Here is a 12883-nt window from a genome sequence, read left to right on the forward strand (position 1 = left end):
AGGGGTTCCTGAGGCATTGGGACCGTTTCTGGGAGAGGTGGGACCTGTACAAACTGGACGGATAGCACCTCAACAGAGTCGGGACCAATATCCTCATGGGAGGTTTTGCTAGTGCTGTTGGGGAGGGCTTAAACTAGCTTGGCAAGGGGATGGGAACCTGAGAATAAATTCAGAAAGAAGAGAAGCAAAGCTGGAATTGGAAAGCAGAAAATTAGAAAGTGAATTTGGAAGGCAGAGGGAACAAAGGCTAGAAAATAGACAACGGGGGAGTGTGGCAGTGCGAAATGGTATATACTTCAATGCAAGGAATCTAGGGAATAAGGCAGATGAGCTGAGAGCACAGATAGACACTTGGGAGTATGATATCATAACTATTACTGAGACATGGCTGAAAGAAGGGCAAGTATGGCAGCTCAACATTCCTGGTTACAGGGTTTTCAGACCAGATAGAGAGCAGAATAAAAAAGGAGGGGGTCGCAGTATTGATTAAAGAAATAATTACAGCTGTGAGGAGGGATGATATGTTAGAAGGGTCATCAAACGAGGCCATATGGTTTGAATTGAAGAACAAAAAAGGGACAACCATGATTGGGAGTGTACAATAGACCCCTAAACAGTCAAAGGGAGATGGAAGAACAAATATGTTGACACATTTCTGAGAAGTGCAAAAACTATAAGGCAGTAATAGTAGGGGATTTTAACTAGGATAGAATTATTGTGAAAGGTAGAAGGAGCAGAATTCCAAAAATACATTCAGGAGAACTTTTTTTAAGCCAGAATGTAGCAAGCCCAACAAGGGAGGGGGCGGTTCTGGACTTAGTTTTAGGGAATGAGGCTGGGTGGGTGGAAGGGGTATTCAGTGGGAGAGCATTTTGGTGCTAGTGATCATAATTCAGTTAGATTTAGGATAGTTGTGGAAAAGGACAAAGATAGACCAGCAATAAAAATTCTCAATTCGGGGAAAGCTAATTTTACTAAGCGGAGATGCGATTTAGCCGAAGTAGACTGGAAACAGCTACTGGAAGGTAAATCAGTGACAGAGCAGAGGGAGGCATTCAAGGAGGAGATCTTGAGGGTTCAGAGCAAGTATGTTAATTATAATTTAAATGGAGAAAAATTGCAAAGTGTGCAGTACAGAGACACCTGGGGGTTCTTGTGCATGAAACACAAAAAGTTAGTGTGCAGGTACTACAAATAATCAGGAAGGCAAATGGAATGTTGGCTTTTATTGCAAGGGGGATAGAGTATAAAAAGCAGAGAAGTCCTGCTAAAAGTGTACAGGGTACTGGTGAGGCCGCACCTCGAGTACTGCGTGCAGTTTTGGTCTCCATATTTAAAGAAAGATATACTTGCATTGCAGGCTGTTCAGAGTAGGTTCACTAGGTTGATTCTGGAGATGACGGGGTTTACTTAAGAAGATAGGTTGAGTAGTTTGGGCCAATACTCACTGGAGTTCAGAAGAATGAGAGGTGATCTTATCGAAACATATAAGATAATGAGGGGACTCGACAAAGTGGATGCAGAAGATATTTCCACTTATAGGGGAAACTAAAACTAGGGGGCATAGTCTCAGAATAAGGGGCCGTCCATTTAAAACTGAGATGAGGAGGAATTTCTTCTCTCAGCTGGTTGTAAATCTATGGAATTCTCTGCCCCAGAGCGCTGTGGAGGCTGGGTCATTGACTATATTTAAGGTGGAGATAGACTGATTTTTGAGCAATAAGGGAATAAAGGGTTATGGGGAGTGTGCAGGAAAGTGGAGCTGAGTCCATGATCAGATCAGCCATGATCTTATTAAATGGCGGAGCAGACTCAAGGGACCAAATGGCCTACTCCTGATCCTATTTCTTATGTTTGTTAAATCCACAGGGCCAGATGAAATGTATCCCAGACGGTTAAGAGAAGCAAAAGAGGAAATAGCAGAGGCTCCGACCATCATTTTCCAATCCTCTCTAGCTACTGGTGTGGTGCCAGGGGACTGAAAGACTTCTAACATAAGTGCAAAATTAAAGCACATGCTATTGGGGGTAATGTACTGACGTGGATAAAGAACTGGTTGGCAGACAGGAAGCAGAGAGTCGGGATAAACGGGTCTTTTTCAGAATGGCAGGCAGTGACTAGTGGGTACCGCAGGGCTCAGTGCTTGGACCCCAGCTACTTAGAATATATATTAATGATTTGGGTGAGGTAATTGAGTGTAATATCTCCAGGTTTGCAGATGACACTATGCTGGGTGGCGGTGTGAGCTATGAGGAGGACGCTAAAAGGCTGCAGGGGGAATTGGACAGGTTAGGTGAGTGGGCAAACGCGTGGCAGATGCAGTATAATGTGGATAAATGTGAGGTTATCCACTTTGGTGGCAAAAACACGAAAGCAGAATATTATCTGAATGGCGGCAGATTAGGAAAAGGGGAGGTGCAACGAGACCTGGGTGTCATGGTACATCAGTCATTGAAACTTGGCATGCAGTGCAGCAGGTGGTGAAGAAGGCAAATGGCATGTTGGTCTTCATAGCTAGGGGATTCGAGTATAGGAGCGGGGGGGGGGGGGGTCTTACTGCAGTTGTACAGGGCCTTGGTGAGGCCTCACCTGGAATATTGTGTTCAGTTTTGATCTCCTAATCTGAGGACGGATGTTCTTGCTATTAAGGGAGTACAGCGAAGGTTTACCTGACTGATTCCCGGGATGGCAGGACTGACATATGAGGACCTATATTCACTGAAGTTTAGAAGGATGAGAGGGGATCTCATAGAAACATATAAAATTCTGACGGGTCTGGACAGGTTGGATGCAGGAAGAATGTTCCTGATGTTGGGGAAGTCCAGAACCAGGGGACATAGTCTAAGGATAAGGGGTAAGCCATTTAGGACTGAGAAACTTCTTCACTCAGAGAGTTGTTAACCTGTGGAATTCCCGAGCGCAGAGAGTTGTTGATGCCAGTTCATTGGATATATTCAAGAGGGAGTTAGATATGACCCTAAAGGGATCAAGGGGTATGGAGAGAAAGCAGGAAAGGGGTACTGAGGTGAATGATCAGCCATGATCTTATTGAATGGTGGTGCAGGCTCGAAAGACTGATTGGCGTATTCCTGCACCTATTTTCTATGTTTCTAATATAAGAAATAGGAACAGGAGTAGGCCTTGCGGCCCCTCGAGCCTGCTCCGCCATTTAAAAAGATCATGGGTGATCATGGACTCGGCTCGATTTCCCCGCCCGCACCCCATAACCCCTTATCCCCAAATCGTTTAAGAAACTGTCTATTTCTGTCTTAAATTTATTCAATGTCCCAGCTTCCACAGCTCTCTGAGGCAGCAAATTCCATAGAAACATAGAAAATAGGTGCAGGAGTATGCCATTCGGCCTTTCGAGCCTGCACTGCCATTCCATGAGTTCATGGCTGAACATGCAACTTCAGTACCCCATTCCTGCTTTCTCGCCATACCCCTTGATCCCCCTAGTAGTAAGGATTATAGCTAACTCTTTTTTGAATATATTTAGTGAATTGGCCTCAACAACTTTCTGTGATGGAGAATTCTACAGGTTCACCACTCTCTGGGTGAAGAAGTTTCTCCTCATCTCAGTCCTAAATGGCTTACCCCTTATCCTTCGACTGTGACCCCTGGTTCTGGACTTCCCCAACATTGGGAACATTCTTCCTGCATCTAACCTGTCTAAACCCGTCAGAATTTTAAACGTTTCTATGAGATCCCCTCTCATTCTTCTGAACTCCAGTGAATACAAGCCCAGTTGATCCAGTCTTTCTTGATATGTCAGTCCCGCCATCCCGCGAATCAGTCTGGTGAACCTTCGCTGCACTCCCTCAATAGCAAGAATGTCCTTCCTCAAGTTAGGAGACCAAAACTGTACACAATACTCCAGGTGTGGCCTCACCAAGAACCTGTACAACTGTAGTAACACCTCACTGCCCCTGTACTCAAATCCCTTCGCTATGAAGGCCAACATGCCATTTGCTTTCTTAACTGCCTGCTGTACCTGCATGCCAACCTTCAATGACTGATGTACCATGACACCCAGGTCTCGTTGCACCTCCCCTTTTCCTAATCTGTCATCATTCAGATAATAGTCTGTCTCTCTGTTTTTACCACCAAAGTGGATAACCTCACATCTGCCATGCATTTGCCCACTCACCTAACCTATCCAAGTCACTCTGCAGCCTCATAGCATCCTCCTCGCAGCTCACACTGCCACCCAACTTAGTGTCATCCGCAAATTTGGAGATACATTTAATCCCCTCATCTAAATCATTCCAAAGATTTACAACCGAGAGAAGAAATTTCTCATCTCTGTTTTAAATGGGCGGCCCCTTATTCTAAGATCATGCCCTCTAGTTCTAGTCTCCCCCATCAGTGGAAACATCCTCTCTGCATCCACCTTGTCAAGCCCCCTCATAATCTTATAGATTTCGATAAGATCATCCCTCATTCTTCTGAATTCCAATGAGTAGAGGCCCAACCTACTCAACCTTTTCTCATAAGTCAACCCCCTCATCCCCAGAATCAACCCAGTGAACCTTCTCTGAACTGCCTCCAACGCAAGTATGTCCTTTCGTAAATATGGAAACCAAAACTGCACGCAGTATTCCAGGTGTGGCCTCACCAATACCCTGTATAACTGTAGCAAGACTTCCCTGCTTTTATACTCCATCCCCTTTGCAATAAAGGCCAAGATACCATTGGCCTTTCTGATCACTTGCTGTACCTGCATACTAACCTTTTGTGTTTCATGCACAAGTACCCCCAGGTCCCGCTGTACTGCAGCACTTTGCAATCTTTCTCCATGTAAATAATAACTTGCTCTTTGATTTTTTTCTGCCAAAGTGCGTGACCTCACACTTTCCAACATTATACTCCATTTGTCAACTTTTTGCCCACTCATTTAGCCTGTCTATGTCCTTTTGCAGATTTTTGTGTCCTCACTCATTGCTTTTCCTCCCATCTTTGTATCGTCAGCAAACGTGGCTACGTTACACTCAGTCCTTTCTTCCAAGTCGTTAATAGATTGTAAATAGTTGGGGTCCCAGCACTGATCCCTGCAGCACCCCACTAGTTACTGGTTGCGAACCAGAGAATGAATCATTTATCCCGCCTCTCTGTTTTCTGTTCGTTAGCCAATCCTCTATCCATGCCAATATATTACCCCCAACCCCGTGAATCTTTATCTTGTACAGCTTTTGTGTGACATCTTGTCAAATGCCTTCTGGAAGTCCAAATACACCACATCCACTGGTTCCCCTTTATCCACCCTGGTTGTTACATCCTGAAAGAATTCCAGAAATTTGTCAAACATGATTTCCCCTTCATAAATCCATGCTGACTCTGCCTGATTGAATTATGCTTTTCCAAATGTCCTGCTACTGCTTCTTTAATAATGGACTCCAACATTTTCCCAACCACAGATATTAGGCTAACTGGTCTATTGTTTCCTGCTTTTTGTCTACCTCCTTTTTTTTAAAAAAAAAGGGGCGTTACATTTGCAGTTTTCCAATCTGCTGGGACCTCCTCAGAATCCAGGAAATTACAATTAATGCATCCACTATCCCTGCCGCTACTTCTCTTCAGACCCTAGGATGCAAGCCATCAGGTCCAGGGGATAAATCTGCCTTTAGTCCCATTATCTTACTGAGTAGCACCTCCTTAGTGATTGTGATTGTGCTAAGTTCCTCCCCCCCTATAGCCCCTTGACTATCCACTGTTGGGATATTGTTTGGTCCTCTACCGTAAAGACTGATACAAAATATTTGTTCAGTGTTTCTGCCATCTCTATGTTCCCTATTACTAATTCCCTGTTCTCATCCTTTAAGGGACCAACATTTACTTTAGCCACTGTTTATATACCTATAGAAACTCTTGCTATCCGTTTTTATATTTTGTGCTAGTTTACTTTCATAGTCTATCTTCCCTTTCTTAATCATTTTTTTCATCGTTCTTTGCTTCCCAATCTTCTGTCCTCCCACTCATTTTGGCCACTTTGTATACCCTTGTTTTTAATTGGATACCGTCCTTTATTTCTTTAGTTAGCCACGGATGGCCTTCTTTTCTTTCACCTCCTTTGCTCCTCACTGGAAAATATTTTTCTTGAGAGTTGTGAAATATCTCCTCAAATGTACGCCACTGTTCATCAACTGTCCTACACTTTAATCTATTTTCCCAGTCCATTTTAGCCAACTCTGCCCTCATACCTTCATAGTCTCCTTTATTTAAGCTTAGTACGCTGGTTTGGGATCCAACTTTCTCACCCTGCATCTGAATTTGAAATTCAACCATGCTATGATCACTCATTCCAAGGGGATCCTTTACTAGGAGATTGTTTATTAATCCTGTCTCATTACACAGGACCAGATCCAAGATAGCCTACCCCCTGATTGGTTCCGTTACATACTGCTCAAGGAACCCGTCCCTTATGCACTCTATGAACTCTTCCTCAAGGCTACCCTGACCAATTTGATTTGTCCAATCCATAGCTTGCGCCGAGTTACACTGATCTCAGCTCCGTAAGCTGAATGGATGCTGCATTTTGTCTCAGCACCTAGGATTATGAACGTGGTATTAAAAAAACCTAACAGATTACATGGGGGCGAAATTGGGTGCTAACAGGGTGCAAATGACTGTAACCGGGCTTGGTGTCGCTGATACCCGCTAAATTCGGCGGGAGTTTAACAGCAGCGCTAGAGCGTTGCACTCCAATCTCCTGCACCCGGAGAGCGTGATGTCCTTACAGTGCCCATCGCCCGGTTAGCACCCCAAAACCTAAATTAGGTTTTGCCCCAAAGCTGTGCCGGGCGATACCTTCACCGGGACGTGTATCTGGCGGCATCCGCTACCGGGGCAAAATTTAAAGGGGAGGCGGCCGGCTGTCGCTGGACAAATCCCCAGTTCCGCTTCCTGCTTTGGTGGCGCTTTGGCTGCGGGGTCTGTGTCGCGATCGCTCAGTCTGTTTGAGTAGCGGGCTGATCGCGTGGCACCCCCGCTCCCCGATGGTCCACGTAGGGGGATTCCTCGCATGCAGTGTATGCAGCTTGGACCCTTCCCTTTAATTCAGCAAAGAACCCCTCGTACGCGGCAGCGTTATGCGGCTCAGTGCGTAGCGCTGCTGAGCTGTGCGCCCCACTCCCGTTCGAGGCAGAAAGTGGAGCACTTACTTTCAGGGGCAGTAACCGCACTTTATCGCAGGGTCGAGACTTCTGCGACTGGCCCAAAGTCTCGCGCCTCGCGAGTGTTACCGCCTCCAGACAGGGCACACCCGAATCTAGGCCCATGAATGCTATACATTAGCTCCATCTTGAAGTGTGTGTGTGTGTGTGGACAGGATGCTGTGGTAACACTCGTTCCACCCCCCGGTCAGTTCATGGTCCACTAGTCTGTCAATGCTCACTAGTGAATAATGACTTGGGTGAGTAGACGTCTGGCATCTGGGGAGTCATACTCCAGCAAAGTCAGCGCATTCAGGAGAAGTGGAAGGGAAGGGAAGAAAAATTGTCAATTTATGAAGCTATAGTTCAACAGGCCAGTGGAACAATACATACAATCACGGATGGTAAATCAGAAACATCAATTTAACGGTACAACAACATGAATTAGTACAGTTTTAAAGTAAAACCCACGCTTATCTCCATTCTCCAAAAGTCTTTTTTTAACACTAGTTTGCTTCTTTTAAGTTCATTCAATAGGTTGCAACAGTCCTAATGTGCCAAGCCCTCCACAGAAACAGTTCGGTGCCAAGGCAGCAAAATGCGCAGCTGTAGCATTTTTACATTGATGCTCAGCCAAACAAGAAGCAATATAGATTTTACTTGTGAAAAGCGTGCATGCTTTCGTTTCAAGATAATGCTGTCTGTTGAAATATTATGTTACAGATCCTACCACCAGCTCAATCTAGATAGATTTTTTAATTTTAGGTATAAGTTGGAAGTTTAACAGATAAAGGGGGAGAAATTCACATTGTTTGCGCCTCCCAGGACCGCTAATGGGGTGTAAATGATTTCTTGCCCACGGTGTGGGGCCGGAAATTGCACGGGAATTAGCGGAGGCGCAAACCGGCAGCGCTCTGCTCCCGCCCGTAGTGACGTCATCCCCGTGCGCAGCGACCCGTTTTCACCCCGGAGCGGAAATTGGGTTACGCTCAGTGAGGCCGCCACGGGCGATGTTCGCGCCAGACTCGTGGATCGCGAACCGGGCTGCACTCCACTCGTGGGACGAATATTAAAGGGGAGCTGCGTGCCGCCAATTTGTTTAAATTGCTGATTTCCTTAATACTTACTTTAATGGAAGGGGAGGGCCCTGTTCTCCCATCAGCGCCAGGCGACGCTCCATGTAGCGCTGGAAAATTCCTGCACTTAGTGTCCCAGTCCCGTCCCCGACAGGAAGTGCCGCAATGTCGGGCACTCCACTTCTTCTCGGGGGCGGGACTTCCACGCGGGCACAGGAAGTCTCGTATCACCTTGTTACCACCCCTAAATGGGGTGTTACCAAATTTCGGCCCCAAACTCTCCTTTTTCATCCCCAAGTTCTTAGTACTATGCAGCATTTACATCAAAGATACTTGAAACTGCAAATTAAGGTTGCTTCATTCTGGTTAGTCCCCTCAATCTAAATTGTATCTCTCATTTTTGGAAGTGAGCTGAAAAATCAGTTTTGAGTTATTTCGAGAAGAGAAAATGTACCCTTTTTCAACTCCCAGTCGTTCAGTCCATTGCGGAGATCCTAACATAGGGGAAAATTTCCTGGTTATGTTTTTGAAATTAAATCATAAACTCATTCTTCAGAAATCTTCCCCTGATGTCTTTGAAAGTTCTCATTCCAAAAAAATATTGGCTGATTAAGACCAAAATTCAAGATTCTGAGAGACTTTGCCCTATAATTGAATTTATAAAAATCACATTACAACAATGCATGCATATCTGTCCTATTAAAAAAAACATCTTTGGTTACCTTCATAACAGATGATTGAAAAAAGCATGCTTCGACTGGCGGATTAAGTGTCACAGATGCCCTTGCATGACAATCTTCAAGTACAGGATGCAAGTCTCTATTTGAAAAATCATGTATATGGCTTGAATCTTCAGTTACATGTAAGGAATCCTTCTGAGTCTCTATACTTCTGGATTCATTAGATTGCAATATCTCAGGTTTGCAATCCTCTCTTGATCCTAAGCTGCTACTGCCAATTGGACAGGTTTTGGGTGTTGCTACATTAAAGAAGAGAATGTGTTGTGCATCACATTTATCTTCACCATATATATCTGATTTTACTACCAATTTGGAATCTTTTTCCCCAAAACAAATTTTTCTATTCTCAATCGAGTTTACAAAAGAGCTTGTTTCATTGATGGGATCATCTTCCTTGCAATCTACTGCGTCTGTTGAGCTGTCAGACAGGTTGGAAGAATCTTTGCCCACATGGCCCTTTTTGATGTCTTCAGATTGATTTTTGTTCCCTATTTGTGGACTGGGATTTGGTTCATGTATTGCACTCGCGCTCATAAGCACTTGTAATTTGGGCTCCTTTGAAACTGGGCAAGTTCCCACAAACTCTGAAAATTCTTGATGTTCACTAGGTTTCCTTAAAGCACTGGAATTTTCCAAACACTGTTTTGGGCAACCTTTGGTTTGGCACAGCTTAGTAGTTTTCCTGGGTTTGGGCACTGGGACTCTCAGCTGGCCTTTCTTACCACTCTTCATCATTGCGGCATCTCCAAGAGTTCCACTAAAGGAATGCTGAGGACACGCAGACGCCGGAAACCCTTCCACTTTCACAGGTTTACTCGTCCGCAGTGCTGGTTTTGGCTTTTCCCGAGGTTGCACAGTTAGGTCTCTTCGGCTTCTACAGCCAGCTGTATAGTTTTCATTATTTTCAATGGTTTCATTCTTAGATGATGGAGTAACCTGCACAAGAGTTTCTTTCCTGCTAACCTCAAGCTGTGATGCGTTGTTTTTCTGTATGTGTGTCTCTCTTGAATTCAATGCGACAGCTTTAGCATCAATACTGTCCTGTTCCTGGCACCCTTTTGTCATTCCAACCCATTCTCGACTATTAATCTTATGGCTGCCTTTTTCATGGGTTTCTCCTGAGATTCCATGACAAATTTGCTCTTCCATTTTAGCTGATTGGATACAGGTTTCATCCTGTAGATGAGTAATAAATATCTGGTCATCTTTGGCACCTGTTGGATTACTTTCTTCGTTCATAGGAACAGCATTATTTGTAACCGGCACAAGAACTTTGTCTTTTGAGTAATTGTTTTTAGAATGTACTGTTTTGGTTGCCTTTTTCTTTGAGCTACGTACATTCTTTACGTATAGAGGCATTTTGTCTGGAGTACGTTTGATGCTAGATCGGTCCTGACTGGAGTCTGGATAGAAACCATTTATAGAGTACCTCAGTTCACTGGACTTTAAGTTCATTTCTGTTATCATAAATTGCCTTTTTACTTCAGCTCCTGGGCTAGATTTTGAATGAGAAATCAGATCTTGCACTGAAGATTTTTGAATACTTTTCTTTTGATTACCGCATCCTGTCTTTGAAGATATTTGTGGTAGTTTCTTTAAATTCTTTCGTTTCATTTGCTCTTCTCTAGCTAGACTTTGCTCCATTTTCTCAACCTCTTTCCTTTCCCTCTCCAACTCAGTCAAGAACTTTATTCGGTCTTTCTTTGGGTTTGATTTACCTCCATTTGACTTGCCCGAGTTTTGAATTGGAACAATCTGATTTTCCTCAGAGCAACTTAGCTCTCTTATCTTTAAGTTCTCTTCCAGAATTCTGTCCTCAATTTGATTTAGTTCTTTCAACTCTTGCAGTAACCTGGGTTTATTGTGTAGGCCCCAGTGCAGTCGTGGCCTTGAAGGAGTAGCATCACAGTTTGTAGTGCAAAATCCACTGTAAGATTTGAAGCTTCTTTCTTGTTGCGTGCACTCGATATCACAAGCTAAATGTGAACAGGTGCAACTGCAATGACATTCCTGCTGTCCTGTTTCAGGCCACACATAGTCCTCCAATCCAATCACTCCAGCTTCTGAAAGCTCACTCAGGGACATCATAACCTGGAACAAAAAGTTCTTTAGTAAATTAGTTACTTAAAAATGCTAAAGATGAGGAAATTGAGTGGCACAGTGAATTTCTACATTGTCCTCTCCACACGAGAAATGGGCCTGAATTCTAACCCAGACTAAGTGAGAGGCAAGCATCAATCCAGGCTGGGTCGTCTCAACTGGTTTGTAGTGGGCATGGGCCAGACAAAAAAAAAGGCATAACTTGGCATAAATTGACAATCTCAGTCAAAGAGACTACAAGTATGCCTGGTTATTTCACAGGGATACATTGCTGGAGTGTTTTTCTGAGGATAAAGATTAAAATACATTGTTGGAGCTGTGTCAATGAAGATTTATCCTGTATCTGGCTTGTGCTTTGCCTGACCTACGGCTGCTTGCTGCTGACTTTAGGTAGCAAAGTAGAAAAGTGCTCCAATCCCCAGGACACTCATTTCTCACCATGAGCGCATCAAAAAACTTAATTGCCAATTTTCCACATTAGTTACCGTAATTTCACTCTTGGCTCCTATAAATGAAGGCACTATTAACAGTTTATAAAAATTCAGCCAAATAATTTAACTTTATTGATATAATATTTTACAAAGATCACTAACGGGCTAACTTTTAGTCTTCAGCGCTTCTGGCAGACAAGAAACAGAAGGTGGCGGGGACTGGTGGGGGTGAGAAAAGCACATCTGCAACGGAATTACTGACATGCGCTCTCCTGGTACGCAGGGCTCTCTGCTGAACAAAAATCTGTCCTAATGTTTTCAAGAAAAATTAAGATGCTTTCCAATAGTGTAATTCTGTTTTTTTGTCTGCTTATCGCCCATTTTACTGCTGAACTGACGTATAACGCCCAGATATCACCCATTTTGGCACAAAATGGAAACTGATGGGCTTTTTTTTTTTAAAGGAGACTTATCGGCAAGTGTTACTTTCCCCATGGGCATAACGTTGAGAAAAATATTACCACCAGTCCACTTTTTTTGGGCGGAAGCAGCAGGATGGGCGAATTCAACACCCATAATCCAGGGTTACTTTCCGCACGGAAATAATGCCAAGATTCAATATTAGCGCCTGGTAACTGTTTTTTGTCGTAAAGAGCATTTTTACCCAAACTAGCGGCCATGGAGATCGGCCATCGTCAATTTCACCACCTCGCAGACATATCGATCACAATATCGCTCACTCAAAAAACGTGGAACTAACCGGGACGAATCACAGCGTTATGGACGCCATATTGTAGATCACATGTCGCAAGCTTTAAAAGGCTGCTGTGCTTCAACCTCGGCAGAGTTTGGATGTACTCTGCAGGTCGTTGGAGTTGACGTGAGCATCTCTGAAAACATCTTGACTACACCGTGACCAATTGGAATTGAAGAGGTGTGCTCATCAGTACATTCCTTGTTTGTGTGCAATCGGTGGCAAACAGAGAGCTGCTGCAATGGGGCCTGTCCTTTCTCACCCTCTCCTGGTGACCAAATACATGCAGCAGAGTCAACATCGCCGAAGGAACGCTCCACTGCATTATGTGCCCAGTGTACGAAGTGACAGACAGATGAGGAGGACCAGACGTTACGCCCCCCGCAAGTACAAGGAGAAGCATCCTTACCTCGACTTGCCCGCCATCACCTGCCTTCGGAGACTGCGCTTCCACAAAGAGGTTATCACTGAGGTATGCCAGCTGATAAGGGCAGACCTGCAGTCTGCCAGCACCATCAGAACTGCACTGTCCATCGAGGTCAAAGTCACCACGGCACTGTCATTCTATGCCTCGGGTTCTTTTCAGACCATAGCTGGCGACATTTGCGGACTTGCTCAGCATGCCACACAT

General features: G+C 44.4%; 1 protein-coding gene across 4 annotated transcripts in view; it reads right to left on the reverse strand.

Moving 5' to 3' along the window:
- LOC139267356 (uncharacterized) overlaps window positions 1-12883 on the reverse strand; it is a 177815-nt gene that overhangs the window by 59761 nt on the left and 105171 nt on the right. For all 4 annotated transcript variants that reach the window (XM_070885560.1, XM_070885561.1, XM_070885562.1 and 1 more), the window contains one exon: window positions 8950-11058. In XM_070885560.1, the coding sequence (XP_070741661.1) occupies window positions 8950-11058 (2109 nt within the window). The remainder of the gene's footprint in view (window positions 1-8949; window positions 11059-12883) is intronic.

Source organism: Pristiophorus japonicus, chromosome 7, assembly GCF_044704955.1.
Source record: "Pristiophorus japonicus isolate sPriJap1 chromosome 7, sPriJap1.hap1, whole genome shotgun sequence".
Taxonomy (NCBI): Eukaryota; Metazoa; Chordata; class Chondrichthyes; family Pristiophoridae; genus Pristiophorus; species Pristiophorus japonicus.